General features: G+C 37.9%; 1 protein-coding gene across 2 annotated transcripts; it reads right to left on the reverse strand.

The window, feature by feature from the left end:
- Positions 1–1,017: 1,017 nt before the first annotated feature.
- LOC18441417 (pre-mRNA cleavage complex 2 Pcf11-like protein) lies at positions 1,018–15,420 on the reverse strand. 2 transcript variants are annotated; one of them, XM_006851650.4, is made up of 7 exons: positions 14,504–15,420; positions 11,533–11,634; positions 11,183–11,437; positions 7,493–7,606; positions 4,921–5,544; positions 2,144–4,141; positions 1,018–1,587 (listed from the first exon to the last, which is right to left on the reverse strand). In XM_006851650.4, the coding sequence occupies exons 1-7, from the start codon at positions 14,912–14,914 to the stop codon at positions 1,570–1,572; spliced, it is 3,522 nt and encodes a 1,173-aa protein (XP_006851712.1). In that variant the 5' UTR covers positions 14,915–15,420; the 3' UTR covers positions 1,018–1,569. The 2 variants fall into 2 exon arrangements, with proteins under 2 accessions (XP_006851712.1, XP_088708048.1); XM_088851922.1 differs by having other exon boundaries at positions 14,563–15,185.
- Positions 15,421–16,875: the final 1,455 nt, after the last annotated feature.

Consider the following 16,875-nt stretch of genomic DNA (forward strand, 5'->3'; position numbering starts at 1 on the left):
GCTTTGACATATTTCCCCTTGTTTTAGTTTTAAAGTGTTGGGCGCTTAACCATAACTCCCCCCATCCCCCCCCCTCCCCCAAAAAAAAAAAATTTTGGAGGGTTTATTTACACTTGATTTTGTGCAAACTCGATTAACCTTTTGATCAAATTTCAGAAACAAAAAATATTGAGTTGGACCTCTTAAAATAACTTATCATCCAACAACTGAAGCATCTAAAGCGAGTTGCTCTCCAACAAATCAATGTCTGCTTTGGGCCAAATCGAGGCCCTAGGAAATGTTAGTATGGTCCACAAAAGTTTTCTCCACACACATATTTTCTCAAACAACTAAACGATGACTCAATAGGCACGGTCCAAATGAACCACAAGCCAAGCCTAAAGCCTAACCACCATCACCATTCTCGTCAGAGCTTTTTTCCAACTAATTGGTGAAGCCTAAATCCTCGTTAAAAATTAAAACTAACTAATTTGGATTAAGAACCATTTCTCAGAGAACAATCTCAAAATGGACTATGAACATATCATCAAAAAGAAATGTTCTAACAATTTCTTTTTTGGTAACTCCTAATTGGCTACCATGATATGCATGACACTATATTAACCAGATATAACTTTATCCTCAAGCACAACCAACCCACTTATCCTCAAGCACAACCATCCCACTTAACACCTTTCACAGGTGATGCAGACTTTGAAAGGATTAGAGTGCATGCCCGATGAATTTAGTAGAACATAAGAAAGAGAAACCATTGCTGGTACATAGAGATTCTAGGCTCCCTGCCATAGACCACATAAAACACTCTCCATGCCACACACAAACAAACAGAGAGAGAGAGAGAGAGAGAGAGAGAGTCCATAGAAAAGTTAGCACTAACTGTATATATATATATATATATATATATATATATATATAGAGAGAGAGAGAGAGAGAGAGAGAGATCAATAAAGTCCATAGAAAAGTATTTTAAGTGATAAATGTATAAAGAGAGAGAGAGAGAGATCCATAGAGTCCATAGAAAAAAAAGTTCGCACTAACTGTATAGAGAGATAAAGAGAGAGATCAATAAAGTCCATCGAAAAGTTAGCACTAACTGTATAACATGAAGTCGATGCCAACGCAATTGTGTACCCGGTTGTATGAAAAAGCCAAAATGAGGATCTCATTAGTTTTAGCTGCCAATACTATAAAGGTACAATTTTTGCTGTGCCAAGGTAGACTGGAAATGAACCCAAGTCCAGCCATTGTGGATGGGCTTTCCATAAACGATTATCCGATAATGCTCCGAAATCCCAATGACAAACCAGTTTGTTAAATGTGTCCTGATTCAAACTAAAACAAAATGTAGGCAACCAAAATGCAAACCACATTAGAGAGCTCACAGAAAGCAACTTGTCAGAAAATCTATTTCTTTACCAATGAAGAAAATTTGGAAACAAAAAATAAGATCAAGAGGGAGTCTAGCTCCCCAACTGTAGGCACAAACCAACAAGCGTGGATTGCATTCATATTCCATTCATAACACCTGCAGTACAAAAAAATATAGAGTGTGTGTTTTGTTCTTAAGTCTCAACCATCTGCCTTATCCTGCACAAAGACCCAAAGAAAAGCAGCATCAAATTAGTCTTAGACATAAATGATGAATACAGTTAAAGTCATCATCAGTAACAGAAAACCAAACTAAACAGGTGTAGAGTCACCAGTTGTATGTGAAATCCGATGCTGATATAATTCAAATGCAATATTTCCTGAATTAATATCAGAGATTTGGGGCTTCTACATGAAGGGCCACAATAAATTTTTCGGGTCTAACCATATTAAGCAGCCTTATCAAAGTTCATTAAATGAGGTTTCCCAGGCCTAGATTGTAATCAGGTTTAGACGCTTAATATTATTTATTCACAAAATTGTTTCTTCCCTGGAGTTTAGGATAAAAAAGGTTTTGTTAACTCCAGAAAAAAGTAGATCACGTTCAGATGAGCATCATTGAACAAGACATGGCACAAGAAAAATCGATGTGCACACAACTTCCAGAATGAAGAAGGGAGACACACTTGGCAAGCATACATACCTACAGATACACAGACATAGCGGATAGATATCTAAATACATACGTACATACATGTGTGCACATACTACATACCACATTATCGTTTTCAGCCTCTAGCAAATCATCAGCTGCACCTTTTGATATACAGTTCACATGTACAATGGAAACTGGAGAAGAGCTGCCATCCCCACCATTACCACTCATGTATGTGGCTCCTTTGTACATCCATTCATCTCTCTCGTGGCTATAATAATCTTCAAATGGCTCACCACATAGAATGCATATGCACTGGCTCTCATCAGCAGGGACTACAGGTTCCTCTTTCTCTACATTGGAAAGCTTTTCATCCAAGGGAAAGGAAGCATCTCCAGTTGAGGGCCCAACATCACCTTCAACCCAGTTCCTCAAGCTTACATACCAGTTCCTCAACACTCTCTTTCCACTACTCTGTTCATGGTTCTTTGAAGCATGCCACTCCAAGTGTTTGCTAAGCTCTTCTTGACGATTAAACCGCAGGCCACATGCACTACATCGATGGGGCATCGCATCAAAAAGCCCACTTATCACAGATGGGTGTCGCTCCCGGATTACTTCTGGCTTGAATTCAATACCTATGAGATTAGGTTCAATGGCTATTGGGTCCTTGGTATCTACTCTTGGAGCTTGAGGAGGGGCGCTGGAGATTGAAGTAGAGACCCAAAGCTCTGGTTCATCTATAGGAATAGAGGTTGGTGGAGTTGAAGAAACTAGGCTCCTAGAACTAAGCATTGAAGTTGCACTGGTAGCAACAACTGCGGTTTGGTGCTGAACTTCTGTTGGGGCATGAGAAACAGGGGGGTTTGATGACTCAGAGGTTGGTGCTGAAATCAAGCCCTTTGCCACGAGTGAGCTAAGGAGTCCTGAAAGCTGATTAGATACACCACTTGCCGTGCTTGACGCCTGTGATGAACCTGCAATGGAAGAAGCAGGAGGTGGGCCCGGAGGTAGTGGAGGCTGCAACATTCCAACGGGTTGCGTTGACAATGATGACATATTTCCAAGTGGGTTAGGACCCAATAAGGATGAGACTGATGTTACAGGCAAAGAAGAAGTTTGCGGGATGGGAGGTGGACCAGTTGGTAACGGAGGCTGGATGTTCAAATTTGATGGTGTGCTCATTGAATCAGAGTGCCTAGGGATTGCGGAACTACTGGTCGATAAAGGCTGAGTATTTGAAGGAGTAGATTCTAATGGCAATATTCCACTTTGCAAAATAGTGGCCAGTAAAGTCTCTGTGCTTGACTGGCCCTGGGGTTCCACAGGTAGGTTCTTTGGGAGACCTGCTCCAGAATAACCTGAAGTTCGAGGAGGTCCAAAAGTTGGAGGTTGAGCATGTGGAATTTCTAGATTGGGGGGCTGTCCAAAGTGGAGCTGGTGATGCCCTTGTTTAGAGGGAGGCAGTAATGAAGATGAAGCACCATGAAAACGTAGAGGTGGTTGTATCTGTAGAGGTGCTTGGAGACTCTGCAAAATGCTTGAATTGTGACGCTTCGGAGAAAAGGAATCCTGGTTTTGTGTGGACTGATTTATTGCTTGTGAGCCCTTTTGACCTGGTTGAGTAAAGGACTGGGCTTGGGCTTGTTGCATGGGGTCAAGATCATGCAGACTGGGTGGTTGATGAAGTGGAATCTGAGAGGAATAAGGTAAATGGTGAAAAGGAAGCTGAGAAGATGGTGAAGGAGGTCTCTGAGGTTGTTGTCTCTGGTGTCCAAATAACCCACTTGACCCAGGTATCATTTGTGATGTAGGTCCAAAGCTAGAGGGAATTGACCCAAGAGGCATGCCTAGGTTGGATTGATTCCCAGCTTTCCCAAAAGAAGATGACGCCAAACTGGTTGGTAACCCTGTTTGGATCAAGCCATCAACTGGGTGAATCCTTGGTCTTAACTGGGACATGCTCATATTTTGTTGTGGTGGCCACCCAGATAACAGTCTTCGCTCAAATTCAGAGGGTCCTCCTCCCTGAGATGGAGATTCAGCTGAAGTATCTCTCCTGCTCCTTGGATCAATATCTTGTTGACCATGGGATTGTAATTGGGGATCGTCAGGCTCCTGCGGAGGATCAATTCTTAATAAGATTTCTTAATAATATGAAAATAATGGTTAAAGAAAAAGTTAGATTGACTTGCCATATCTATTTAAAATCATAAAGGGAATAAGAATAAAAGAAAAAGCTCAATATTTTGGAGTTCGGGAGTTTTTTCTGACTTTAATAATCAAGAATTTGTGGAATTTGGATGCAATTTCTTAAATACCCTGACATTTTGCAAATCAAATGTAAAAAAAGGAAAGGAATTATCTCCCAAGCTACATTCATTTCATCAATATTAAGATGCAATTTATTTCAAGAGATTCTTAGCGAAAATTTAGGCTATAAGAAAGTAAATGGGTGAATGTTGTTTTACTTATTCTAATTTTGGAAAGGGTTACAACAGAATTCTAAACTAACTCCAAATTCCGAGACAGTAGTTATCATGAATTTGCAAAATTTGGATTCAATTTCTCGAAACAACCTGTCATTTCAAAAACCAAATAAAAAAAGAAAGGAATTATTTCCCAGATCCCATTAATCTCATCAACATTAAGGTACAATTCTTTTTTCTTTTTTAGAAAGTGTTAGGATGAAATTTATTTCAAGAGTTTCTTCGCTAAAATTTAGGCCATAACAACCAATACAAGTGAATCTTGCTTTACATATTTAATTTGGGAAGGGCTAATACCAGAATTTCAACCTAAACTAACAAAATAGAAAACCATGCCCAAAACCATATGTATGTAAATATGAAACAACTAATTTCAATCAACAAAAATAAATCAAAGAGGGAAAATACTCTTTTCAAAGACATTCCATCTTCACCGACTATGGGCTTCTCCAACCGAGATGAAGTTTCCAGTGAGTTCCAGTTGGCATCTAGAGGATCAGACTCAGATGGCATCCACTTGCCCCTTGTCATGCTTGTTGGGTTCCCTGCATCATCAGAAACCCAAGGGTCTTTAGATGACCTATCAGCCCCTCCATGCTCTGTTAATCTAGAATTCATATCATCCCACATGTATTCTTCTTCTTCAGAGTTCTTCCAGTTCCTGGAAATCCCCCCTCTGCCGCTTTTGCCAGCAACATCCTGAGGAGGAGGTAGTTGAGGAACCACATGAGCAGGCCTTGATGGTCTATGACTTCCATATGCATCAGTAAGACCTCGTTGAGGTAATTGTGGCATGCTGTGTCCATTCTTTGGTCCAAATGGTGGGTTTGTTGTAGTGCCTTCGACTCCTCCATATCTACCCCTGTCCAATCCCTCCTCTTTCTCAACAACCCTTTCAATGCTTCTTACAGTTCTAATGTCTGAACGCCTAGCACGATCTGATGCAAATTTATAGTCTCCATAGCCTGTGCTGGGCTTCTTCCCAAACAAAGATTCACTCAATGGCTCTCCACTTTGAGGACGCTGAATGTTCTGAAATTGTAAAGCCCAATTTGATATCTAAGTAATCCAGAAAAAAAAAGAAAAGTAACATCTCATTTATCCAACACTAGAAGCAAACACGAGTATGACCAAGCAATTGACAAAACTGCAATCAATGATTCACAGTCAGGGATTTGATTCACAAAAACTAACAAATGCAGATATCAAATGGTGATGTCACAAGCTCAAGCCAGAGGATTTTATATCAGAAGTCAACCTGTGAGGGCATTATCTTATGGTAACAAGCAATAAGCAAAGCTCAAGAAATCCAAGGGAAACAAATGTCCCCACTTCCACACAACATAATGGGCACACACATATCAGCCATAAGTGGGGTAACAGATGCCATTATTGAAACTCTTTAAGAGGGGGAGGAGGGAATTAAGCTTTAAACCATTATGAATGCCTGGCCTCCTACTTAATCTCAATCATCGCTTCTCTAGCAGTCATTCTTACCTTTTTAACAGTTTAATGTTAATTCTCATGTACAAATAGAACTGCTTCTTTTCGAAGTACAACTATGATAGCTCAGCAGTTTAAAAGTGACACCAGTTCAATTCTGTGTAACACAAAAGAATTGTCCATTACAATACAAAATTCACACGTTTGCAACGGGCAAGAAAGCTAAAGAGATGAAAGGGGTGCTACTCATTTCTTGATTAAGAGCTATAATCTTCACCCCAGCTAGTTAGCATATGAAAAAACCATCCATCAGTTACTAATCATCCTCCATCTGTAACAGGTTACATGGGAAATTCCCACATTTTGTATAAATAGTGACATTTGAATCCTGAATGATGTGAACTGTTTCGTATCCTTCTGCTGATAGCTCAGTGCCTTCTGCATGTTGCCTGATTCCAGTGCGAGTCTACTGATAACATATGTACAAGTCATAGATGCAATCATTACATTAGTAACCCCACTACAAGTGAAATGTCACTCTATCTTAAATCCAAGTTCAAAAAAGATAAATTGTGGGTTCCACAAGGAGCCTATATCAAAGCATTTAGTGATGAGACATTATGCAGAAGTAGATATCAAGATAAGAAAACCAGCCATCTATTGAAAAGATCAGGTTTGTTTTTATTTGAAATTCTGAAAAGATCAGGTTAGTTTTTATTTGAAATTCTGAAAAGATCAGGTTAGTTCTTTTGGGTATTCAGAATATGTTGTACCAACATGCATACGCAAGTAAAATATGCTGAATTGCTTTGGCATTCAACCCGACAAGACTGTGATAGGTTATAGAACATGTACATTTGGGCAGTCATTAGCTACAGAAACAAGCATTTCATACTTTGTTAGCACGAACACATATACCATCACTTCACATCTAGTATAGATAACCTTGTACCATTAACTGACCTCTCCAATCAAGGATATCAGATCGTACACAATTTCAAGGCTATATCATTTATACCATTTAGATATTATACAAGAGAATTCCACTGATGCTTCTTTATTGTGCCTCGTCTGAATTTATTGCAATGGTTCTAAAAGTTCCACAACCTTAATAAACTAGGCATGGAACAAAAGCGTCTCCTTCTAGAGTGTGACAGAAATATAAGACAGCCGAAAACTGAATTCCACCATATGAATCTCCTCCCCACCAAGAGAAAAAAAAAAAGAAACAGAACTCATGTATCCAACAGGATAATGATCTATCATGAAGAAGGCTGAAATCACAACAACACCAAGATATGCACAAAAAGAAAGGGGTTAACACAGCTTCAGTCATATCTGGCATAATCTAATGAATAAAACTAAATTAATAACATATGGCATAAAGGTAAACAGGGAAACTAATGTAAACAGGGAAACTAAGGTAGAAAAGTCATTACATTGAAGAATTGGAATTCCCAACAGGTGTTAAAGCCTACATTGAAAAGAGAAAAGATCATAAGGGAACCAAACAGGTATGAAACTGCAACAAAGGTACCTTAACAGGAAGGTCCGGCCACTGCTTTGGACTCCCACTGGTCATAGCTCTGTCAGAACTCTCCATATGATCGGCCAACGAAACGCCATTGTTGTCCGCGCTTATTCCTTTTGCCTGGAACATATGGATTCCATAAAGGAATAAAAAGAGAGAAATTTGTAGACATAATTTTGAACTGACAACCAAATAAAAAATATTCCATCAGATACAACTGCATCAGCACTATAACACACTAATTTAGTAAAAACCATGTAGTGCGATTTTGCTATATAAACAGCAGTGAACTTGAAACAAATGGCTTGGAGTATTACCACATTCTTTCATGAAAGAGAGATTGAAATGGAAAAAGGATATTAGGAAGACGAGATGAAATTGCCTCACAGAGATCTTATATCATTAACATGAGATAGTTAATCATTACTGTTACTAGCCAACATACTCATAATCATTGTCGTAAAGCATTTTCCCAACTATCTGGGGACTAGCCAACATACTGTTCGCACTAAATAAAAGAGTAGACCAAGAAAAATACAAATCGATACAATCTCAAATTATTTTTGGACAAAAAAATAGTCAGTTGCATTAGAACCACAACCAGAATGACCAGCCCAAAATCATTTCAAGCAAACAAAACCTTAGAAGGACATGATAGTAACTAAGATTGAAAAGGGAGCAGAATATGGGCAGTCTGAGGCAGAAGCAATACTTTTATTTTAACATCACAGTGGAGGCATTGCGCAATTTGAACCCATTCCTCATATGAAACAGATGAGATCATTAATTGATCCAGCCACAATATCACATTCAAGCAAGCTTCTTTTATTTACAACAAAAGCCTTCATAACGGCTCCAGTGGGATTCTAACGCATGCCTCCTACATGCAAGAGAAGAGGTTCTCCAACTGAGATAGCTGTCATATAGCATTCTGACTATATATTATGTGTTTAAGACGTAATATAATTTATATTACGAATTTCCATCATTATACTTGGTCTAAGAAGGGTGAGGACCTTAAACTTTCCCTTAACCTGCCCCATGCCCAGGTGAAGGAGCTGGGGTGTGTTAGGTAGGCAGCCAACGTAAAACTTTGTCAACACCTGTCATGAGTCTTGAACTATGCTAGCCTCACTAAGGGATGACCCTTAATAGAGCAGAATGGCAAACCAAGACTTGTGTAGCGGACCCCAATTAGTTGGAAAAAGGTTTTGACGATGATGATGATGATTTCCATCATTATAGTATACAATATTTGCATCGAGTGAATGCATTTTTTAGAGTGACCAGAACCAGATAAAAAATATGGGCATAAACATCACCTACATTTGAGAAGAATCCAGATTCAAACACCAAACCAGTAAGTTCATGTCATTCAATTTACAAACTTTAACTTAGGGTATGTTTGGTTACACTCTAATGTCCTGATATTTCAGGATATTATAGAATCTAATATAATTCTAATAATAGAAGTCTGTGGACCATGTTTGAGATGATCAAATCATATTATGTAATATCCAAATAACCGTCTAATATCAATATCCCCAAGTATTCAGCTGAGTTGAAATTTTGGGGATACTAAAAATTTAATGGGCGGCATTCTATTTCTCCATCACTTGATGGGGCTCACTTTCTCGTTCACACAGAGGCCTTACCCTTGCTTCTAAGCCGAGACACTTTGTCTCTCATCCAGCCCTTTCTCGTCCAACAAGGGTTTCCTCTATTACCGTTCTACTCTCGATGTTGTCAATCTCTTCACTTCCTCTCCTCCTCCGAAGCCCCATCGCCACCACCATCATATCCCATCCAAACGACCTACTAATTATGGCTTGTTGCATTATGGTTCAAGCCCCATGTAAAAGTGAAGCAAAGCTCGGCTCTCTGAAACCATTGGAGCCCAATCCTCCATAATCGCCTGCAACTCATCAATGGCTTTGAAGAAGATTGCAGGAAAATCACCAGATTCTGGCCAAATCGGGTTTTTCTCCAGCTACCTAAGAGAGGATTACTGGCTCTAACGCCAGTATCGATCTATCAAGCTCAAAAGGCTCTAGTCCATCCAATTTTTACCCAATTTTCATAGGGCTTCTTGTTTACTTTTTTTACTCTTTCTTCTTTGGGTTTTTGTTTACTGTTTTCCAAATTTCTCTGGTTTTCTTGTTTATTGATTTTTTACCCAATTTTCTTTGGCTTTTTGTTAGCTGGCTTTACACCCATGTTGCCACTTTCTTTGGGTGTTTGTTTACTGTGTTTTTTGCCCAATTTTCTGTGGGTTTTGTTTACTGTTTCTACCAAATTTTCTTATGAGTTCTGATTACTTTTTTTTCGCCCAATGTTCTTTGGGTTTTTGTTTACTATTCCTTACCCCATTTTCTTTGGGTTTGTTTTTTTACACTGTTTTTTACCCAATTTCCTATGGGTTTTGTTTACTGTTTTTTTACCCAATTTTCGTTGGGTTTTGTTTGTTGTTTTTTCCTCAGTTTTCCTAATTATTTAGTTTATTGTGAAGGTAAATATGGTGAAGGTGAGTTAGGGGACAGTTTCAGTCTTCAAGAAGCCTTGGCTTTGCTCATTTCGAACTGCAAAGGTATAGTTTAATGTCAATGGAGGTCTCTTTCTCTCTCTATATCTTACCTTTAGATTGGTCCCGAAAGAACTTGCTTTTTACTTCAAATCTCCAAGGCACTCACACGGCCAAGCATTCAAAGGGTGGGAGAAAGGCTTGAGAGAGAGAGAGAGAGAGAAATAGGTTCTATGCGTGACTAGTTCTGATAAGATAAATGGATGAGGGACGTAGAGCCTATGAATTTGCCCTCTTGAAAAAACCCCCACCATTGCAGACTTGCTTCTCCATTCTCTAGCCTTGGTGTTTCACAGGGAGAAATTGTGAGACCATGCCTTTCCCATTTTCTGTGTTCCTAACAATCAAATATTCTTGACCTAAGAAAATTACAGCCAAACATGCATAAAAGAAGATATATAAGAATAGTATATAATTCAAAAATATGCAAAGCAGCCAATGCCTTTATTCATATTTTTTAAAATTGAATATTCAGATTCTGTTTTGTCAAACAGAGCCTTAGAATATATTATAGACGCTTGCTATGTCCTTATCCTGATGTTAATTCCGTAGTTTTTTCATTAATATAGCCTTTTGATGAGCTTTCTGCAGATTTTCTGTTCTATATTCCAAACATAAGTTCCTACATGATGAAGGAGTTCTTTAAACGTTAATATCCAATGAATTATAGGAAGAAAAAAATGGACTAAACATGCCAATTCTCAGAAGAGGACTTTAACTGAATGCTAAAGCTGAACTGTTTTATTGGAGATAGCTGAACTATTTTATTGGAAATACCTATTTACCTTTAGTTAAGGAATGAACATACACAAAGAAGGATTTACTGGCAATATACAATTCATTAACACCTACTTAAAGTCATTACTGTGACTGAGTTGTTAGTCCAGGTTCTAACCACTTCAAAATCAGAATATCCAAAGATGCCAAAATTCTCCAATAACCAAACAAGGATGCCATGAACCCTTGAAACTATAACAATATGATGTTTGACAAAACATGACATACAAAACTGAATAACCATTATATCAGATGAATCAAGCACCAGTATTCATGAAATATCCATAACCAGTATCAACTTACAAGAGAACTTCATATACTAGTACAATCTTACTTACCCTGCTTGATTGTTGAAGGCGTTGCCTGGCTTCTAAGTACTTAGGATTTACATGAATGCTATGTGGTGGACGCTGAGAATCAGGCCTTGAAGCTGGTGCTCCCGAAGAGGAACTGTTTGTGGCAGGAGGAAAATCCAATTGCTTCTCAATGATCTGAAGTGGGGCAGGAGGAAACACCCCTTTCCATGTCCGGAAAAGATGATGCATACCAGCATGAATAGAAGGATCAACCTGTCTATAGGCCTTGCAGAATACCTAAATAATAAAGAATGTGTTATGACATATGAGAATCAAGAAATAAAAGCTAAAATATAATTTATGGAAGTATAATTTTAGCCAGAAAAACTCACATCAGGTAGTCTGGCTGCAAAATACTTTATATAATCTCCTCCAATATTTTTTACAATGCTATCCAGAAGATAGAGAGAAGGAAGTTTTTGCTCACTTGGAACCTGCATTTAATGCTAAATTCATCAGTGATTACAGATTATGAAAGACCAAAAGAAGGGGCAGAAACCAGAAATCATGCTGGTACTCTGCAATCACAACACTCCCTAACAAAAGGAAAAAGTACCACAAAAACAACAAAGGGTGTGATTATTCTGTCTGATCTCAAACCTCTCAAGTCAAAGCCCAATTTATGCTGCATACTACAAAGATAGTTCCTATATCCAACATGTCATACCACTATTCTTTTTGTCAAAATTACTCATGAACCCTAGCAATTTAAGGTGTCTTTGTGACATTTCTAAAACTAACGAATTTTACTTTTTCAAACATAAGTTCCCCTCCTCACAAGCAAGTGTGACCTGACCTCTTTTGGCCCTACTTCGAGGTGAACATGCCAGACCACCTCTCGCCTTGCCTTTTGAAGCAGCAGAAATGGCCCCTAGAAATCACACCATATCCAATGATCTCCCATGGTTCGCTCATTCCCAGGCCACCCATTCTTTCTTTCTTAATTGACTAGTAGGTTTTTAGTTTTCCTTTATAATTATACTTCCCTTTTCCTCACTCCCTCTCTCTCTCTTTTCAAGTTCAATTTTCTTGTTCTGTCTTTGGTTCCTTTTCTAAAAATGCCCTCTAGTCATGTAGTTTTATTTGGTGGTCCAATAAGGTTGAGGACCTTAGACTTTCCCTTATCCGTCCCAAGCCCAGGTAAAGGAGGTAGATTGTGTTAGATAGGCAACCAATGTAAAACTTTGCCACATCTTATAATGAATCAGAAGAACGAAGGAACAAGATTAGCCGACCCCAAATAACTAGGATAAAGCTTGGATGATGATGATGATAATGTTGTTGCATCTGGTAGTTTGCTTCTTTTCCCTTTTGTTGTAATGGGAAATGTATGTAAGTATAGAAAGACAAAAAACAAAACAATTTGAGTACTATAAGAGCTTCAAATTACTCCAAACAGAGAGACACTAGTGAGTTCGCCAATGCATATATCCTTTTCCCTAAAAGATAGCTGATGAAAATTTCCATGCATACAAAATGTACTCCAAATCAAATAGATCAAATTTTTCATTGAAGCGGTCAGTATTTTGAAAAATATTTTCTTTATTTTTTATAGTTTGGAAAACAATTTATTTGATTTCTGACATTTTCCAGGACAAATGAAATAACAAATACAAAATAAATGGCCATAAAAATGGTAAATTTTACAAGGGGGAAAAAAACAAGCTTTAACACAGTGGGTGCACACCCTGCATCAAATGGATCCTATGCCCACCATGAAAAGAGAATAAATTACACTGCATTTTTAAGGAAAAACATGCACTTTTTCTTTTATGCCCATTTCAAAACATTTTCATAGCAGTCTCCCCGAACCCTACAAGAATCTGGACAGAATTGGATTCACAAATCACTATTAACCACCTTAAGGGTCTCAGGATCCCTCCATGGCATTGCTTACCAGATTTGCTTCCATTCAACAATCTTTGGAAGGTCTACAAAGGTTAGCCTTTCATATTCTCCATGAAAGAAACCAATGTTTGAAAACTTGGACACAGTGACGCCCGAGCCCAAGTCAGCGGTTTGACTCAACCAGTCTCAAAAAGACTTGGCCAAATCTTTGACAAAAGTACACAATAGGGTCCCAGACCTAGTTTGACTCAGAAGATTCTTGAGGTTTTGGAACTGGAGCCGAGGACCCTGCCAGGTCCCAGTAACTAGGGTGAGTCTGAACGCAAGTCAATGAGTTCTCAATCACTGAAAGAAACCAATCAAAAGGCATTATTGACTGTCTTCGGGTATCAGTTACCCTCCATACAATCATTTAACAATCCTTAAAAAGCATAAAATGGTTCATCACAATAATTTCCATGAAGGAAATAACCCAGCCAAATGGTTGCCCAAAAGGGGCTGCAATAATCAGTTACTATTGACTAAACTTCCAGCACTCTCCACATTCTTTATTCCAAGCATTGATCTTAGAAGACATTAGCATCGTCCCTTTCCTTGATTTCCTCTTTCATTTTGTAGCCCACTTTTTCTATTGGGTTTTGCTCCCAACTATTGTACGGGGTGACTTTGTCATTCAATTCATTTTTCATTCAACAAAACTTATACATTTACCCAAAAAATGAATTCTATCAAAATAAAATTGCATATGCTATTTGTTAACAACCCTTGTACCTGATGACCATGTCATTCAATACAGTTTTCATTCAACAAAAACTAATACATTCACCCAAAAAAATGAAGAATATCAAAATATGATTTCATATGCTATCCATACGACAAGATGGAGATGGCAAAGAACTTATTTGCGTTCTCATGACAACAAATTAAATCCTTGCGATCCGCAAGTTAACACTTACAAATGATATCATAGTACTTCAATGCACAGGCCAGGTTATGAACTATACAATGGTCTCAAATATAATTCAACAAGCTTCAAAGTCACTACCTCCTTTTGCATCTTTTTCACAAACAGAAGTCTCAGTCCATCAAACATATAAAAAATCAGAGTCTCTCAAAATACTTTGTTGTTGTCTAGCAATAATTTCAGAGCTGTTGATATGATAAAACAAGATTTCTAGTGGCCTCGAAGTCAGAAAGATACCAACCTTTTCTTTTCTTTTTTTTCTTAAAGTTAGAATTATATCAACTTTCCCAGTTAAAAGAAAACCATCCAGAACATGTGAAATCAACATAGGAAGACATAGATAGATAGATAAAAGGTATACAGAGAAAGAAAGTGAAAGAGGGACTAGCTAGAGAGAGACAGGGAGAGGGTAAAGACATATAGAGAGAAGAACTAGTAAAATAGGAAGGATTCATATACAGTATGAAGAGAGAGAAATTGTACCAAATTACCTCGAGAATGTTACCGCAAACAGTAGCTGCAATCCATTTTGCAGCATGAGTGTTCTCACCTGCAATAATGGTGAGATTCGTGATAATTGGCTTTGAATTGAATGTGAGCTCAGCAAGAGCAGTCTTATACTGGCTCAAGAGCTCTTGAAGGTGGTGTTGTTGCTGAAACTGAGCTCCTCGACCTGAATTTTCTCTGGGGTTATCAGTTTCTTCATTAGCCTCCGTTCTTCCTCTCTCCCCTTCTCTATCTAACCTATACCTAGGGAGCAATGGGCCAGAGGTACCTCTAAGCCCCGGCCTTTCTCTCTCAACAAGGCCATTAGGCCCTCGATCTCTCTCGACGCCCTCGATTAACCTAGGCTTCTTTAGAATCGAACGGTCCGTCGGTCTTCGAGAGCTATCCATCTCCATTTCTAACCTAGAAACCTCTCAGAAACGGTAGCCCTAGCCCTAAAACCCTATTTCTCAGAGGTTCTAAGAGTATGGGGTGGGAACCGAGAGAAAACGAGTGAGAAATTGGAAAAGGAGTTACGGGGTGGTGCAGAGAGAAAAGAGGGAGGAGATAGGGAGGGCTTTGGGGTGGTTTAGAGAGAGAAAGAGGGCCCATGGTTGCAGAGGTTCTAAGGGGAAGTTAGAAATGGCACATAGCGGAAACATTTGAGCTCAGTATGTCTTTCGAGGGCTTTGCTCATAAATGATACCACCGTCCTGACATTTTTAGAGAGAGAAAGAGTGTGAAAGAAAGGGTGAAAAAATTTTAGTGAGAGGAGAGAGAGGGCGCAAAATTGTTTTTTTAGATAAATGGGCGCAAAAATGTCAGTGACATAAGGGTTAGAGAGAGAAAGGGTGAAAAATGTTAGTGAGAGAAGAGTTAGAGAGAGGAAAAGTGCAAAAATGTTAATGAGAGAAGAGGGGGCGGGGGCATAACACTTCGAATCACTATTTCCAATGAAAATTTGATGGAATCAAGTCCCGAGGGTGTATACTATGCTCCTGCCGGTGTAAAGTGTATACTTACCCTCTCAAGCAGAGGAATTAGGAAGGTTGTTTCTTTGGGGGTGTGGTTTGTAACGCTCTAAAGTCTAAACAATTAAATTAGAGTCTACTTTTAAATAGTATAAAAAAAATGTGGTTTCAAAATAAGAAATCTTTTTGATAGCTTTAAAATATACTTTATTTTTATTTATAAAGTTTAAAGCTTCAAAAATAGTGTAGATTGAAAATATAAAATATACTATTTTCAAAACTTGTAATCCATTTTTTTTTCATGTGTATGCATCTTGAGGTTGAGATAACCGATTTGAGGATATTTGGGTATCAAAACAACCTCTTCTAAATTTTTGATGCGTGTTTTAATTTGATTGTTTAGAACCCCGGCTCTATATAAACTTTTCCTTCTTTTTTGTATCCAAAATTTTGGAACTTATAGGCGGAATCACGAGATGATTAAATTAAAAAAGTAAATTTTGAAGTTTGTGACGCTTGAATTTTACTATTAAAAAATTGGATCGAAAATTTCAATTCAATCTTAAAGACATTATTTTTTAAAGCACACATAGAGTGTGACTAGGAAATTTTTTTATTGAATTCAGGTCATGTATTGAATTTACGGTTCTAAAACTTGGGGTCGTACGGATACTCTAAAATTGGTTCTTACTTAAGAGAGTAAATAAACATTATGCTCCCTCAATAACATAAAACCTTTTGGAAATAGTTGGTGTTTGAAATCGGCAGATAGGAAATCAATGGTAGAAATGGTCCCGTTTCTTGCCCGAACCAATAATCGGCTGGTTCCTTATTAGCGAACCGACCGATTTTCTCAAAGAAGTGGAATGTTATCGTATTTTTACTTCTTAATTAGTTGTTTCTTTTTGAAATTTTGAAATTTTTTATTTTTTATTCTTCAATTGACTAGAGCTATCAATTTGAATCAACAATTCCATATCGATTTTCCGAATGGCCGATTCACCTAATTAGTGGGGGTTTTAAAATATTAAAGGGAATCTTTTAAACATAGAAACACTAAAAAAATAAGACATTGCGTCTGGCTACCTAAAAATCTATTACATCATAATCGATTACGAGAAAATATAACTATTTCCGCTGTTTGGATAAGAAATAGAATAACATTACCGGAGATTTTCTAAAAAATCATTAAATACATTTTTTATAAACACTCTTTAAACCCCTTCTTTTGATCTGTATTTTTTTAAAACCCTTTTATCTTTAAGCCCCTTCCTCTCATAGGAATGCTTTTCTTTTTTTAAGCCCCTTTACTCTCTCCTTTGAACTTTTTCCATTCTCTCTTTTTAGCATGTTCATTCTCTTTATCATATCTAATCAATGAGAAATTACACATCACAATTATAATA

The sequence above is a fragment of the Amborella trichopoda genome, chromosome 11 (assembly GCF_054954075.1).
Source record: "Amborella trichopoda isolate Santa Cruz 75 chromosome 11, AtrichopodaSantaCruz75HAP2 v2.0, whole genome shotgun sequence".
In the NCBI taxonomy this organism is placed as follows: domain Eukaryota; kingdom Viridiplantae; phylum Streptophyta; class Magnoliopsida; order Amborellales; family Amborellaceae; genus Amborella; species Amborella trichopoda.